This window comes from Hypomesus nipponensis, chromosome 5 (assembly GCF_054491055.1).
Source record: "Hypomesus nipponensis isolate SF chromosome 5, ASM5449105v1, whole genome shotgun sequence".
Taxonomy (NCBI): Eukaryota; Metazoa; Chordata; class Actinopteri; order Osmeriformes; family Osmeridae; genus Hypomesus; species Hypomesus nipponensis.
The window spans coordinates 7,851,337-7,867,236 of record NC_140365.1 but is presented as its reverse complement, the minus strand read 5'-3'; the positions used below and the strand labels follow the sequence as shown (position 1 = coordinate 7,867,236).

Sequence of the window (15,900 nt, the reverse complement as noted above, 5' to 3'; positions counted from 1 at the left end):
ATACTCCATTTTAAATATGACCCACTTCATGTGTCTGGCATTTGCAGAAAGCGAACTCCAACCCGAATTCTATTTAGAGTAGATTTCACTGTAAAGTCGGAAGCCCTAGTCATGTCTGCTGTATGGTGATGGATGGCCATGTTTGTGTTGTCTCTCGTCAAATATCTCACTATGTGGGATGGGGGTCATCATTTTAGGTTGCCTAGTAGATGGGTCCTGAAAAGGGGGTATGTATTTGACCTTGTCATAGTCAAAGTAGACAAATAGTCATAGTGTAATATTATACTTTAACTGTTGGGCCCAATATTTGCAAAATTCCAAGTGTTTCTGATGTCTGTTTCTGTATGTGATCAGTTCAAGTGTGAAATGTGGTGTTGTATCTTGAATGGGGCGATATATGTAGGCTATGTATGAATTTAAACTTTGCAGGGTATCTTTCTGGAGATTGGGTAATTGAGGATTGAAATTAAGGATTGGAAAGTAGATAGGGGCTAGGTTGTGTGGTGTCTGTAGTTGGCTAACTGCTGTGTCTTTTATGTTTCTGTTTGGGTTATCATGTATTTCACAGTGTATTAAAAGTAGAATGGCTGATGGCAACCAAAGCTGGAGCATTTGTTGCTCAACTATGGGTTGAGGTAGCAGTTTGCTTTTGGCGTTTAGGTGCAAGATTGGGGGTGAGGAAACCCCAGTCTTCGAATAATCTTCTCATATAGTTCTCACGAATAAGTGAATATGCTGTACAGACATTTTGCATCACCAACTTGGTTAATAATGGTGACAAAAGATTAGGCCTATATACGGCATTAATAGGAATGACCATTCGCCATTCTAATCCTGAACTCTAAACTAACAAACACTTTTGTAACGTCGGCTTGGATACTTTGTTGCGAGTTTGTAACAAAGTTGGCACCTTTATAATTGTTTTGGTGCATCACGTGAAGTAGTTTGAAACCTGTAGCTGAAAAAAAGACAGTAATACGCCTGCTCAACGCTAGAGGCTTTTGCTTTGTTATTTCCCCCGTGGAATTTGTTTCGTCGTCGGTATTCTATAGTGACTGGCGCATGGTTTCTACCGTAGCCGGTTATGGCGGAGATGTGTAGCTAGTTGTGCATGAGACCGGGGGCGAAAGCTTTTGCTTCACCGAATACATTAATAAAGACCGAGACGATGGCAGGGGTGTTTGACATTGATTTAGATCAAGCGGACGAAATTGTGTCCGACGACGAATTGGAAGATGGGGTGAGTAGTTTGCTAGTTAGCGTTAATGAGCAAGTTGGCTAGCTGGCTTACAGAAGCCTCACTTGGGCAGGCTATGCTAACAGTAATGCCAATGCTGCTGTGTGAAGCATATATCTAAGCTTTGTTTGTGTGTGCGTGGGGCTTCTACTACTAACGGTATGCAGTTAGCTTTAGTAGTAGGTAAGTAGATAGCCAGCGGCTAAGATAAGTCGGCTAGAATGTCAGCAACTAATAGATAGCTAACTAAGCTATGTCATTGCTAGGTAATTTGTGGTAGCTTGCTAACATTAGCTAGCTATACTAATTGATGAGGAATAAGGTTATCTGTTCAACCAATAAACATACTAACATAACGTTGTCTTTTTTTCAAATTAAGATGTCTACAAGCAATTTACACGACAGTTTAACTAGATTAGTTAACACTTTGCAGGCTACTTCTCATCTACTTCTAGATATCGGCTGGAAGGATGCCGGTGGTGTAGCAGATAACCATTACCCTGCCCCGTGAAATTATCAAGCTAACTGGCCAGGCACTTGCTCTAGTAGTCTGTCTCAGCAAGAGCAAGTGATGTTGAAGTGTACAGAACAAGCATTGACAGTTACCCGGTATTGCCTTGACGGACAAAGGCCAGACAAGCAGTTCCCTTGGCATTACAAGTGGGCGTTTTGTTCCGTCTTCATCATTACAAGCGCTGTTAAATCTTGACTCGAACAGCAGATGATGTATTTATTTAAAAGGACGTGTGATTGTTAACCAAACAGTGAAAACTCTGTATTGAGGATGAGAGTGAGACTTTCATCATCACTGTTAACTTCACTACCTTAGAAACAATTGAGTATAAGTTTAAGTGTTTGTCTAACCCTTTACATTCGATTCAAATGTTCAAATTGCAGACATTTTGCATATTGCATGCATAAGTACTGCAGAAAACCAAGGATTCGAAGTGCATAGCTTCAATCTTTCAGCAGTTAGCCACGGGACAGCCTATATATTACTAAACACAGTGGTATATACAACATTGGTCTAAAGTGGTTTTCTTTATCCTCGTTTTTTTATTACCAGGCTCAGATTAGTGAGTACATGGACCAGTGCAGCGGATTTGAGTTGTGAGTATTAAACACAATTTGATTCCACTTAAATAACAATTTCGTTAGTATTGCCATTAAATGGTGCAGGTAGAAAGCTATTTGGATAGAGTGTATTGTAATGGGTTTTGATCATTGAATGATTTAGTAACATGGATGACTGTGAGAAGTTTGAAATCTCAGAAGACAGCGTCAACAAAGGGACTGATCAGATCCGCCCCGAGTGCTTTGAGTTGCTGCGAGTTTTAGGAAAAGGAGGCTATGGAAAGGTAAAGATGATGTCCGTGATCATATTTAAATCTGTACTGCCTGTAGTCAGTAGATCTTGTGATTAATCATCTGGTTAAAATGAAATCACTTAATTCAACAGGTTTTTCAAGTGCGCAAGGTGTCAGGTGCCACTTCTGGAAAGATCTTTGCCATGAAGGTCTTGAAGAAGGTGAGGTGTCAGCCGTGAATTTGTGACTTGTTCAGTTTGTTTCTGACCAGAACCAGACTTTGCAAACACAAATTCTCTTGTTAAAAATTCTCAGGATTCACAATACCTCTGTGGTTGATGATGACAGGCGTTTGACCTGCCAGCTGTACTCATTGCCAAATGAAACAGCAGGGTCCCACCCACACCCTCTCTTCTCCACCATGTTGGGAATCCTGCCTGTTAGCACCCGGCAGACAGCAGTTTTGTCGTGTCATAGTTCAGCCTTGTGTACTTGAGCATGGCAGTAAAACCCTCACGCTAAGTGTTCTCACGATCATCCTTTGCAACACGGGCCATTTTAATCCAATCGGAAACAGATACGGTATTGTTCCTAGCGGCTGAAATAGTTAGAATAATTGAGATTCCTCTGGCCTACAGGATTGTCACGTGTTGTTGACCTGAGGGCAATATTAACCTCAATAATGACATGGCTGAGAGGAGCTCCTCTTGTTCAGTGCCTGGCTAGGGGAGAGGGAGAGCAATTATCTTCGCCAGACGGGAAATGAACGTTTCCTTCACTTGGAAACATCTGCATTTCTGCAGGTGGTTTTCATAGAAACTCCTAACTAGATTACCCCACCACCCTGGAGGACAAAGGAAGGCGGTCGGGAACACTCAAATTGTTTTTGTCGTTTGGAGTTGTTGACGGTGTCGTGTTTCCCTCAGGCCATGATAGTGCGTAACGCCAAGGACACGGCCCACACCAAGGCAGAGAGGAACATTCTGGAGGAAGTGAAGCACCCCTTCATCGTGGACCTCATCTATGCATTCCAGACCGGGGGGAAGCTCTACCTCATCCTGGAGTACCTCAGTGGTGAGGCGAACACCGACACACACTCGTCATCACATTGTTTGTGATGTCATAATGGTTCATGTGGGATGTCAGAATGGACTTGTGAGCTACTCTAGTGTTGTCATAGTCTCCAGTAGTATCATAAAGCCGTAGCTACACCAAGCGCGGAAATTCTGCCTTGCGGACGCGGAGTGGACTCAGCAGAGTTCTAATCCGTTGTAAGCAATGAGAGTGGCTCCACCAGACGCGGAAACGGAATTTCCGCGCCGGCAATTTCTGCGCGTAAAATTGAGAAATAGACTATTCTATTTTTATTATTTTCATCAAGCCCTTTTTACATAGTCTGGAAATAAATCTATGAAAATTATTATATATTTTATATATATATACATATATATATATTATATATAAGGAAGCAATAAATCCGATTATTTCCCAAACCCTCGAGAGCTGTTTTCATGGAGATTTTACGTTTCTAACCATTTTAACAGCTTTTCTATTTGAAGATACGACAGTGATAGTAAGTAGATAGATTAAAGTATTAAATAGTAAGTAAGATAGTTGACAGTGTTTATCAAATAAACAAACAAAAACAGCAAAACAGATTCATCTTCAATGCGTCCAGTGTAGCCTAATCAAAGATCCGCTCCGTGAACGTTCTAAGTCCACATGGCAACATTTCCGCACTTGGTGGAGCCGTAGCGTAAGGGTAGTGCATGATGTCATAAGAGTAGTATAAAAATGATGTTAAAATATTCCTCTATGATGCCTTAGCCATTAGTGTCAGTGGTTCCTCTCTTCTATGTCACAGTAGTTTTTCTTTTTATTTGGCCGAATGTGAACGTACAATATGAATGTTTTAATTGACTCCTTATGATTTAACAAGTATGCCAGCTGAAACGGCACCGGGGGGATCCTTTCTACACAGTCGTTAAATTGAACTCGAATCGACATGCTGTGTTGAACATTGACGTCAATTCAAATGTTGTAACGGTTTTTGTGTGCTTGCAGGTGGGGAGCTGTTCATGCAGTTGGAGAGAGAAGGGATCTTCATGGAGGACACAGCATGGTGAGCTACAGAGGCAGTCAGGCCAGTCGTGTGTGTGTGTGTGTGTGTGTGTGTGTGTGTGTGTGTGTGTGTCCAGTATACATAGAAGACTGGATCCTGCTGTCCTCTCAGTGATGTTGTGTCAATAGACAGATAGATGGAGGTGCCGATTACATAATGAATTGTTGCAAGGGTGATTAGGAGTTTGCACAAGAGCCGTCCTCGTAGCCCAAATGTCAAGGCTGAGCCCCGGCACTCAAGCGAAGAGTCCAGATGTCGATTGACAAGACAACGGAATGTTGTGGAAACATAAAAGGTCTCATGGCTGTGAGGCTTCTCTTTGGCAGCTTCTACCTGGCAGAGATCTCCATGGCGCTGGGGCACCTGCATCAGAAAGGCATCATCTACAGAGACCTGAAGCCTGAGAACATCATGCTCAACAACAACGGTACGCCGGCAGACTTTGACCCTAAACAGAAGCTCCGTGAACTTGACCCACCTTTACCTGAGCCTTTGTCTCCCTTAGAGCTGGTGACCATAAATTCTGTTTCCTACCAAATGGTGGTTTGTAATCAGAATGGCTCCCTACTTTCAAGGTGTAAAAACGAAAGACCCTACATTTATTGTATGTCTAATATCTCATCCTGCCTCTCTCTTTCTTCAGGTCATGTAAAGCTGACTGACTTTGGCTTGTGCAAAGAGTCCATCCATGATGGCACGGTTACCCACACTTTCTGTGGCACCATAGAGTACATGTAAGTCGCATTGAGCCACGAGAACCAATTAGTGTATCTGAGAACCGGTCAATGCCTCTATGTATTTTCTATGAAATGATGTCCTGACCCCCCCGTCTTCCTCCTCCCATCCCAGGGCCCCTGAGATCCTGATGAGGAGCGGACACAACAGGGCCGTCGACTGGTGGAGCCTGGGGGCCCTCATGTATGACATGCTGACTGGAGCAGTGAGTGATGTCACTTCCCTTCTTTTTTTCCTTTTCCTTTTTTTTTCTTTTTTTTTTTAAACAAACACCAGAAACGCTTTATTGAGAGATTGAGGATTTTTGGGGTCATCCTGTTATTTTGGACGTCTGCAGCTTACCGTTATCTTTGTCTGCACAGCCGCCGTTCACTGGTGAAAACAGGAAGAAGACCATCGATAAAATCCTGAAATGCAAGCTCAACCTCCCGCCGTACCTCACACAAGAAGCCAGGGACCTTCTAAAGAAGGTGAGGCCACGCGCTGGGCCTGGCCCAAAGCTGCAGGGCTTTTTCCCCTGACTCAGCTGAAACGTAGTTGCAAACTTTAACACGTCCCTCCATTTTTTTCTCCTCCCCCTCCCTCGGCCCCAGCTGCTGAAGCGCAACGCCTCGCTGCGGCTGGGGGCCGGACCAGGAGATGCCTCAGAAGTGCAGGTAACGGTACAGGCTTCGGCAGCGCTCTCTGATTGGCCAGGGCTCCGCAGAGAGTGTTTCTGAGATGCTCGCGTGCTCCCTCTGTTTCCAGGCCCACCCTTTCTTCAGGCACATTAACTGGGAGGATCTCCTCGCGCGGAAAGTGGAGCCTCCGTTCAAGCCTTTCCTGGTGAGTAGACGTGGGCCTCTGGAACGGACACGGCCTCGCGGGGTTTGCCCGTGTCTGTGGTGAACCTGGTGAGGGCGAATTCAACAGCGTTCTTATCTTTGTGTCCCCCATCTGCTTTTGATAAGTCATCCATGGCCCGGGGGTCCTAGCTAGAAGGGAAAGTTCCGAGACGCGTCCTCCAGATGTGTAAACAAAACTCCCACGCGTCCTCTTTGGAGTGTGTTTGCTTCTTGACAGACCTGCCTCCTGTTTCCCATTGCAGCAATCAGCTGATGATGTCAGCCAGTTTGACTCCAAGTTCACCAGCCAGACCCCTGTGGACAGCCCCGATGACTCGACGCTCAGCGAGAGTGCCAATCAAGTCTTCCTGGTAAGCGGGGCCACTCTGTCATTGGTCTGCTTGGTCTTGTTAAACCACAATCCTTTTGTTATGGTTTGCTCCCTCATAAGGGTCGGACATGAGCTGTGTGTATTTTTAAGCACTTTAAAAAAAATATAATATATATTTTTTTTTACGGAAAGCAAAAGTTTCTTACGAGAATAAGTTAATGTGTTTCATCTGGGGTTTTATTTTCTCATTCCTGGAAGCTCTATTGACTGTTCCAGCACATTGCACGCTCCTTGTTAGTGTTAGGTTACTCATCTGTCCTGTTGTTTTAGCTGTAACAGTCCTTGATCAGGTCTCTTCTCTCCTCCCATGAAGGGTTTTACGTATGTAGCCCCGTCCGTGCTCGAAACCGTGAAGGAGAAGTTCTCCTATGAGCCCAAGGTCCGGTCACCTCGGAAGTTTCTGGGAAGCCCAAGAACACCAGTGAGGTAACTGCTGCTTGTGTGCGTGTCTCCGGGGTGGGGTGAATTCTCAGTTAAGGTACAATAAATTCTCTTTCGCGCCTGGAGAATTAAATAGGGTACCTCCTATACCCCCCTGCCCTGCATGTTTGAGATGTTTTTCCTTCTTCTTCCAACATACCTGATTCCAATGAATGAATGGTTATCAGGCTTCTGCTGAGCTGGATGACAACCTAGTCATTTGAATCAGTGTTGGAGCAGGGAAACATCTAGAACATGCAGGACAGGAGGTCTCTGAGGACCAGGGCTGAGAGCCACTGTGCTATGGAGATCTGCTGCCCACTTGTGGTAGGACTGGTTGCCAGTCATTCCTGGCTTGGTTATCCACAAGTGAAAGTGAAGTGTGGTGGTAGTAAACAGTCAAAGTAGTGCAGTGCCCGTTGGCAATTCACAAGATCTATCGCTCAAACTCAACATGGTGACGCGTGCGTTTTATATATATATATATATATATATATATAAACAGCTCATTCAAACAACGCCACACTTGACACGTCCTTGGGTCCTGAGCATGAATACACACACCGATGTTCGACTTCATACAGTGCCTGGTTCTCCATAATGAAGCCACAGAAGCGCACACACACAGACAGACATTCCTGCCTTTCCAGTTAGAGGCAAAGTCAGAGTGGAGTGGTGTGGCGTTTCTTCCATGCTGACCCACTGCTGACCCCTTGCTTCTCCCCAGTCCTGTGAAGTTTGCCGGGGGGGTCTGCTGGCCGCGCGGGCCCACGATGGCAGGTGCTCAGTCCCTGCTGTCCCCGGGCGGCTGTGGGGAGCGGGAGCAGCCCATGGAGGTGTCTGCCATGGAGCACATGGACGTGAGCTCCAGCAACTGTGAGGTCTCGGCCCCCCTGCCTATCAGACAGCCCTCTGGCACCAGCACCGGACTCTACAAGAAACACACCTACCCCCTGATGTCCAAACGGCCCGAACACCTCCGGATGAACCTATGACGCTCGGCTCCGCCTGGAAACTTAGGACTCTTTTTATTTTAAATTCCTCTTTTAACACCTTGTTGTTTTCTTAAAAAAAAAAAAAAAAAAAGACTCGTAGAAATTTAACAAAATGACTGACAAGACTGTCTGCTCCAAGCACCAGACCTCTCCTCCCCTGTGTGTGTGTGTGTGTGTGTGTGTGTGTGTGTGTGTGTGTCTGTCTGGTTGACTGGTTCTGAGAGCTGGAGACTGCTGCTTTAGCTGGCCGCTACCTTGCTGCTGCTCTGGTCTGACTGACTTCCAACACCCCCCCCCCCTCTCCCAGAACAGGCCAGGCTCCTCTCACCAACATGTGGATCTAACCCTCGTCAGACCCATTCTTCACTAAAGCTTACGACCCAGGTCATGATCAGGGGTCGTTATCGCTTTTGATTTATGTACTAAAAGACCTGTTTAGTACCCAAATCGGGGCTGTTGTGCTTTACTAGAAGCGTGAATGAAGAGCTCTTCTTGCAAATTCTCTGGTTTTGACGTTTGTGTAATAAACAGTCGGTGAAATCTGAGGTGGTATTTAAATGCAGCCCAATTGAGTCAACGAGGCCACGAAGATAACGATTTGGCATGGTGCTGCGCCCGTCTGCGTGTGGTAAACAAACTGCGCACAGTGTCCCATTTCAAAATGGGACACTGCTCTTTATAGAGCAGTGTCTGACACGGGTTTAATCCACCCCTGGACACGTGTGCAAACACAGGTGGACCCCTCCGTACCAGCGGCTCAGCGCTTGCTTTACGAGGTCTGTGCGAAGGGCCTCGGGCCCCGGGGCCCTAACTACACCATCGAAGCAGAGAGTCTAGCGGAGGACGGCAGAGCATCTGCTCAGGTTCCTGTGTGCTTGTCTGGCTGATGCCAGAACATGGTGCTTTGTACTGTGGGTGGAGGGGACTGTGTGACTCCCCTAACACCGTGGCTTCCCCCCAGTATTATTCCCGCTAGAAGGTTCTAGAAAGCTGGGGACTTTTTTTAATGTATTTATTTTTATCTTCAAGATGTTTTAGAACTTGAGGGCCCTCTCGAATGCAACCTGCTTCCCATTTGACTTACTTCCTGACTTCAAACAGGGTTGTATGCCAGAGTATCAGTGAATAAGTGATGCAAGTTGCAACGCAGCTATGAACACACATGACGGTATTCACTTTAAACGTTTGCTAGAACTGCATTTTGTTCCATTGCAAAAAATATGGAATCCACATTGCCTTCTTTCTGCTTTTTCACTTGAAATATGTTTTTTTAATTTTTTTTAATTTTTTTTTCTCAGGATAAGATATACCTGGTACCTGTAATAGAAGAGAAGCAGCTATAGAAAATGTATAGTTCTGCTGAAAGCATCATTTCACACCACTCTCAAAACCAAATGCTGACATTGCTTTACCAGTCAAACTGGATAGCAGCAGTCTAGGTAGAAAACCTTGCCTGTATTTGATTTTGTTGAATGTAGACTGACTCTAAATGCCTTGTTTTATTTTTTCCATCGTGCTGACGATTGATATATATTTTCCCTTGGTTATAGTAAGCCACCCAGCTTGTTTTAAGGACCTAGATATCAGGAATCAAACAATCAGATTATGGCAAAAAAATCTGTCCAGATTCTTGTTTCGATCCTCATCACTGTCTGGTTGTGTTGCCAACGTGCAGTTTCACTGACATGAGGAATGGTGCTGTGCCCTCCACCCTTTGGCACCTTCCATTTGAGGTGGTAGTGTGACATTTGAGTCTTTCTGTGATGTGAACTGAGTCTTTGGAGTTAAGCCATTTAATCCTCCACCTCCAAACAGGATGCCATTTATCCAGCCAGGTATTAGCTGAAGGCAGAATACTGTCCCAGGCTCAAACCCTGACATTCATGACTCACTGTGGGTTTTGGTCTGACGATGTAGCTGAATGTTTGATATTGGTGGTTTGGACAAGGGGCCCAGTGTGTGTGTGTGTGTGTGACTAATTACCATGACCAAATTTGCTTAACCAAATCATTATTTTCAACTTCAATTGTCTCATTCAAGAATCAAGTGTGTGGATTCAGGCAGGTTAATGACCGCATAAAAAAAACAAAAAACATTGGCTGTGGTGCCCCTCCTCGACCCTCTGCCAAAATGCTCACTTCTAAAACTGTGTGTGTGAGACTGTATGGCTGTTCCTGTGAGATTGGTATGGCCTACTGTGTGACCAAGGCCTCTCTTTGAACTGAGACGAGCGTCTGTGATGAGAGGTGTGAGCGTGTCACAGTGAAGGGCTGTGCATCCCTCGGCTCCCTGTGGTGCTTTTTCTATCAGAGAGGATGCACTGTGTTCCCCAGACAAATCACCCCCAACAAATGTTTTTAAACTGTTTTTTAAACTCACCGTAATCCTTTGCCGATTTGTAGAATTGTTTTGATATTTCCGTATGAATTTTATTATTTTTTTATCTGCGTCAGTCACACTATGCAAATGTGTTTTATTTTATTCTGTTTTTCACTCGTAGATCTCTTCAGAGGTTTAGGTTGGGCATTCATTTGTTTTGTCGTCGGTGCATATTTACTGTATTTCTATTGTTTACCTGAAAAGCATTATTTCCCAGTTATGAGCAGTGTCTAAGCTAGAACTTTCTGGTGCAAAAATAATAATAAGATTCAGCAAACATCATTTTGATATCTCGTACCAGCTTCTATGAATCTGAAAACTTGAACTTGTATGTAGTGTCAGAAACAACCGTGTGTGTGTGTGTGTGTGTGTGTGGAAAAATATGGGTCACTAATGCAAAAACCAACAGGGGTGGGCTTGTGCCTTGTCATATTGCAGCGTGTATGTATTTGCAGATGGAATGCTCGTAAAGTGCTCGGCCCAGTAGCATCTTCCCCTCTGTCACAGGGTCTGAGTGAAGCGTATCGCTTTAGAACCAACCGTGTTCATCCTTGACGCTGAAGTGATTCGAGTGGGGGGTTTCCCCTGAAATGGGTTTGGGCTAGAGATCTTGTATATCATATGATTCAGTGTTAGACAATGTTATTAGCTCAGAGAGAGATGATTATGATCAAAAACAGAAGTGAGAACGTAACCCGTCATGTCAATATTCCACACTTTATTTATTCCATGAGATTCTGTTGATTTGTATCATGTATATAACTAATGGACCATGACAAAATAAAAAGGTGGCACTGCTGACCGGAGGCTTGTGAAAAGTGAAAGAATATGAACAAGGCCGATCCTATCATCTGACAGCATGTTTAGGCTTTGTAAGAACATAATACGTAGGATGCACAACACAAAAAGTTCTAATCTGTGACACAAAGGTACAAACACTGCTGATGTAACTGTTTTGTTCTTCAAAGTTCACTTACCAAAATAATCCTGATTTGGTTATAGCAGATGAATTAATTTGGCATGTAGGGTAGAGTTTAAACGTAAGCATCTTGCCATCTTCAGTAAGGAAAGCGTCAAGAGATTGAATAACCTTTATTAAATGTGTTGATGGAAACATACTTTTCTTTTTTGCAAGGAAATTGTGACATGATTTTACTACATAATGGTACTAAAATAGATGCATCTTCCACTCTTTGGTTTTTAAAAAGGATGTAACTGCACCATAATAGAAAAATAATTTACGCATGGATCAAATTACACTCGCAATTGCATATGTCTTATTGAAAGTAAGTCCCAAAATCTGTCAAAAAATCCCATTGGAAAAACAAAAGCAAGGATACATATAGTAGAGTACAAAAGTCTGAGAACACAATGAACATTGACTGGAATAGAAGACTGAGAAATACAACCCTTCTGTGACATCACAAGAAGCTCTTTATGACATCAAATCAAAATGGACTCCACAATGCCAACCGGTGGAGTCCCATGACAGCTAAAGTCCACACTGTCATTCAAACAAAAGGAGGACATGACAAATAATACAAATCTGAAATTCTTTTTTCAAAGATTCAACTTGTCACTTGTTGCTGATGATCATTTTGTAAAGACACATTTTGCGTTACTTATGTCTCGTACGTTAAGAATGTATTTAGACGAGTGCTCTCAGACTTTGGGACCCAACTATTGATCAGAGCAAAAGTGCTCCCCTACCCTCTCTCAGTATTTTGTTCTGTGGTCACTACATTGCAGCTTGTCCAGGCCAGCCAGATGCCCCTCTGGGAAGCTGTACTGTCGGTACATGATGCAGGAACTCTGTGTGTGTGCTGTTTTACACCAAAACTGCTGTTATTTAATTATAATCTATCGACATGTCTGTACTAGCTGCAGAACTGGTAGGTCGTTACCTGTCGTTTCTACATACAGAACCAAATACATGTAAGGTGAGAGCCAGCACACACAGACGCCCAGGTACTGAGTGAGAAACATGACTAAGGGCACAGGTGGTGTCTTGCAGCTCACTGGAGTCGTGTCAATGACCAAACGGAAAAACAAAACCTGGGGGTTGATCTTGACCTCATTCAGGGCTTATTTAAACCTCTTAGCGTGTCGTTTAATACAGTTTTCCTCTTATGAACCCCATATGTACAAGTAGAGGAAAGCCTTCAGGTACCACATGGTCTTTTTTTTCTCTAAATAATAGAAACTAAATATAAAGGAACATTCACATGATAAAAAAAAAAAGACGTTTGAAAAGGGGGGGGGGGACTAAATAACAAGGACATGCGGAGACCAACTTTGTTATAGTAAAGTGCCTCGAAGGGAGTTGCAATTACATGAACAGTAATGCTTCCCAATGCACATGTATGCCTTTACTGACATTGGCCAGTAGAGGGCACAGCCCTTAATGAATGGACAGAGGAGACACGGCCTGGTGCTCAAGTCAATGGGGGAGGGGGGTGTATTGCCATTGATACAACTATGACACAAAGCACCAGAGCCATGTCCTGTCCGCACACATCCGCCCTCTGTCAGTAGATCTGCAGGTGGGGTGAGGTGGCCCCGTCTCTCCACTTGTGCACCTTGTCTGTGATGGCTGTTCTACACAGCGGACACGTCTTCTCCCGGTTGAACCACAGAGCGATGCACTCGTCACAGAAAATATGCTGTGGAGGATACAAACTGGTTTAACCGCTGTTAAACAAACCAACCAAAAAAAACGGTCTGAAAGTGTGTTTCTCAGAGTGATAGTACGCTTCAGTGGGTACTGGTTTGTTTTGATGGTCGTTACCTGACAGACGAGGCTCCGAGGCTCCCTGTACTCTCCCTGGCAGATGGGACAGACGTCTCCAGCCTCGCTGCACTGGCTCCGGCTGGCCGCTGCCCCCGTGTGCTGCGGAGGAGGAACTACACGCTTAGTACATAAACCCAGCAGCAAATCAAGACCCGGGTTCCTGATCACCCAGAAATGTCAACAACAACAAATACAAATGAGTGCTATACCTCGCCATTGAGAAATATCCTCACAGTTTTCTGGAAAGAACCCCACGATCCATACAATCCTAAGAGCTGTATGGCAGAAGAGCAGAAAAGGGGGTTAGAGAAGATTCGTCCAAAACTTAAACAAGGGTTTATACTGGCGGTTGCAGTGTAGACGGATGTTTTACAAACCTTGAGAATGAAGTAGAGCAAAGCCAGCAAGACTCCCAAGGTGAGTCCAGTGGTACCATCCACCTCCTGGTAAGTGACCAGGTAGCGGAACCAGAGGGGGAGAGGAACCATGGCCTGGTACACTTGGCCCACCTCCTCTGTTAGCATCAACCATCGCCCCTGGGAACCGCCACAGAGGAGAATGCTCGGAGGATAGAATCACAATCATACGGAATACAATATGACCTTTTTCTTTTTTTTTGAGGGATGACAGGGCCTTTAGACACGAGACCCACAGCTGACCTACGCACCTGGGCTCTATGTGTCACCAGTGTGGAGGGCAGCAGCAGAATAAGGCACTTGAACCCCATGAAGAGGAACTTGACAGTGAAGTTGGTGACGCCCACTGCCCACAGGACCTCCCAGAAGCCCAGGAGTTCAACAGCAGGGCTGAGGAAGATGAGGCTGAGGAGGAGGAAGAGGGGGGGGGGGGTGGTTAGACATGCTCTTGAGCCTCCTCGCAGCGCAGAGAAGCAAACGCAGCACAGCTCGCTAGGTTTCCAGCTCACCAATAGTAAAGTGTCTCAGTGAGGAAGGTGTAGTAGAGCAGAAGCGTGGAGGAGGTCAGGAAGAGGAGCAGCCACACGCACTGCCACTTGGAACGGCGGTCCTGGGGAGAAACCATCCGGAGGGCCCGCTCAGAATCACACACACTCACAGAATGGGTGAAGGAAATGGCACGCGGGAATGTGTTGATGTCTCTGTGCTTCCCATGGCCATGACTTACCTGAAGAAAGACTTGGGTTTGTAGGTTTTTATTTACATACAGGAAAGTTGTAAACAAGCCAACTCCAACGGCTAGACCTGCAACAATAACAAAGGTTAAAATCACTTAGAATAAATTCATCCATTCAAATTTGTATCCACAAAATACACAAACCATAATAATCAATTAATGTAAACAACCCCCAAAGACCCCCAACGTTCACAATAAAGCATTGCTTCTCACTACCTACCAAGGGCATGCTGGATGACTAGTTTAGCACATAGGATGACCAAGAAGGGAAGACTCTTCTGGACCCAGCGGAAGAGGTAGCGCAGCTCGGCAAAGGACGTGCTGGGCTCGCCAGCCTCCAGGTCCGAGTCCGCGGGGTCAGGCTCAGCATGGGAGTGGTGGTGGCCACGACTGTGTCCGTGCGAGTGGCCATGGGAGCTGGCTCTTGACCTCCTGGATGATGCCCCTCCTCCACTGGACACTGCTGGGCCACTGGAGATAGGTATATGCACCTCGCCAGTGCCTGATGTGTCCGAGCCCCCTGTGGCCAGTGTCCTTGTTGGTAGCTCCGGTTGAAGGGGCAGGGATAAGCCGTTTCCTGCTTGGGCACCCGGCTCATTAAAATTCGGCTGCATTACAGTTGGCGACTCCCTCAATATCAGTGTTCTTCTGGAATCACTCCTTTGACAAACATGGTGAGGGATTGGAGAAACAACAGATATCCTGGTTAGATAAAAAAATACTGTAAATGGCAGGACGGTTGTGAATAGGAGGGGGCAAAATGTTTAGGTAGCGAGATACCATACGATTAGTAACCGATTTATAACGACCCACTTTGACATCTATACATAAATATCTCACAAACTTAAGTCAGTCGCATTGCTTACATGTATTACAAACCGACAATAGTAGCTAGTGCTAACAGCACCGGACAAGCAATTGTCAGATTAAGTATTTATTGATGGCCTGACATGGCTGATGATCAGTATAACCGTCTAGTTAGAAAACAAAGCTATGCTGGTACTGGTGGGTGGCAGTAATCATAGCCAAGTGTTATCTTTAATGGCTTGTTTGCCTCAAGAACTGACTTCAGGGTAGAAAAACAAACAGCTACAGCTGTAGCTAAGCTTATACTAGTAGTACTGTAGCTAGCTAACGTTAGCCAAAATGTTATTTTCACGGTTAACAACTCTTGAATACCTGTCATACTGAGTCCGGAGTTTCATGATAAGCCACTTATATCCATCTAATAAATTTCCAAACGCATAACATAAAACAAAAATTAAAACAAAACAAACGATCTCGAAGGAAAACTAACTCGTTCGCTAAGGCATAAGCTTATTGGTTTGGCGACATCTTGCATACGGCAGCATAGACGTCGCAAACTGACGTAAAATTGGTTAAGATGAAAGAATCGGTCATAAATAAGTCTTTACAGTTTTTTACAATCGCTAGGACAGTTTTTTCAATACCTTAAACACGTTTTCTAAACTCTTAACACACCAACACACCTACAACACACAATTGGCAAAACTGTTAATTTCATGCTCAAAATCACACATTGTAAA

The 15,900-nt window shown here is 44.8% G+C and overlaps 2 protein-coding genes across 2 annotated transcripts; one reads left to right on the top strand and one right to left on the bottom strand.

The window, feature by feature from the left end:
- The first annotated feature begins 973 nt into the window (after positions 1 to 973).
- rps6kb1a (ribosomal protein S6 kinase B1a) lies at positions 974 to 11,209 on the top strand. The gene is made up of 15 exons (XM_084698139.1): positions 974 to 1,240; positions 2,304 to 2,347; positions 2,475 to 2,595; positions 2,697 to 2,765; positions 3,471 to 3,618; positions 4,609 to 4,666; positions 4,993 to 5,093; positions 5,310 to 5,400; positions 5,516 to 5,606; positions 5,764 to 5,871; positions 5,995 to 6,057; positions 6,149 to 6,226; positions 6,489 to 6,596; positions 6,930 to 7,042; positions 7,764 to 11,209. Exons 1-15 carry the CDS (start codon positions 1,112 to 1,114, stop codon positions 8,029 to 8,031), a joined length of 1,590 nt encoding a protein of 529 aa, XP_084554265.1. The 5' UTR covers positions 974 to 1,111; the 3' UTR covers positions 8,032 to 11,209.
- Positions 11,210 to 11,821: 612 nt separating this feature from the next.
- rnft1 (ring finger protein, transmembrane 1) lies at positions 11,822 to 15,692 on the bottom strand. Its single transcript, XM_084698140.1, has 9 exons — positions 15,533 to 15,692; positions 14,574 to 15,013; positions 14,345 to 14,421; positions 14,127 to 14,227; positions 13,869 to 14,022; positions 13,579 to 13,737; positions 13,411 to 13,476; positions 13,199 to 13,300; positions 11,822 to 13,073 (listed from the first exon to the last, which is right to left on the bottom strand). The coding sequence occupies exons 1-9, from the start codon at positions 15,556 to 15,558 to the stop codon at positions 12,939 to 12,941; spliced, it is 1,260 nt and encodes a 419-aa protein (XP_084554266.1). The 5' UTR covers positions 15,559 to 15,692; the 3' UTR covers positions 11,822 to 12,938.
- Between the last annotated feature and the right edge of the window lie 208 nt (positions 15,693 to 15,900).

Excerpts from the sequence above, each read along its gene's own strand:
- rps6kb1a (XM_084698139.1), top strand. The coding sequence starts at position 1,112 with ATGAGACCGGGGGCGAAAGCTTTTGCTTCACCGAATACATTAATAAAG. Across the intron at positions 5,094-5,309 it reads CATCATGCTCAACAACAACG|GTCATGTAAAGCTGACTGAC; the intron begins GTACGCCGGCAG and ends CTCTTTCTTCAG. Across the intron at positions 7,043-7,763 it reads AGCCCAAGAACACCAGTGAG|TCCTGTGAAGTTTGCCGGGG; the intron begins GTAACTGCTGCT and ends GCTTCTCCCCAG.
- rnft1 (XM_084698140.1), bottom strand. The coding sequence starts at position 15,558 with ATGAAACTCCGGACTCAGTATGACAG. Across the intron at positions 14,228-14,344 it reads AAACCCAAGTCTTTCTTCAG|GACCGCCGTTCCAAGTGGCA; the intron begins GTAAGTCATGGC and ends GTTTCTCCCCAG. Across the intron at positions 13,301-13,410 it reads GGATATTTCTCAATGGCGAG|CACACGGGGGCAGCGGCCAG; the intron begins GTATAGCACTCA and ends CCTCCTCCGCAG.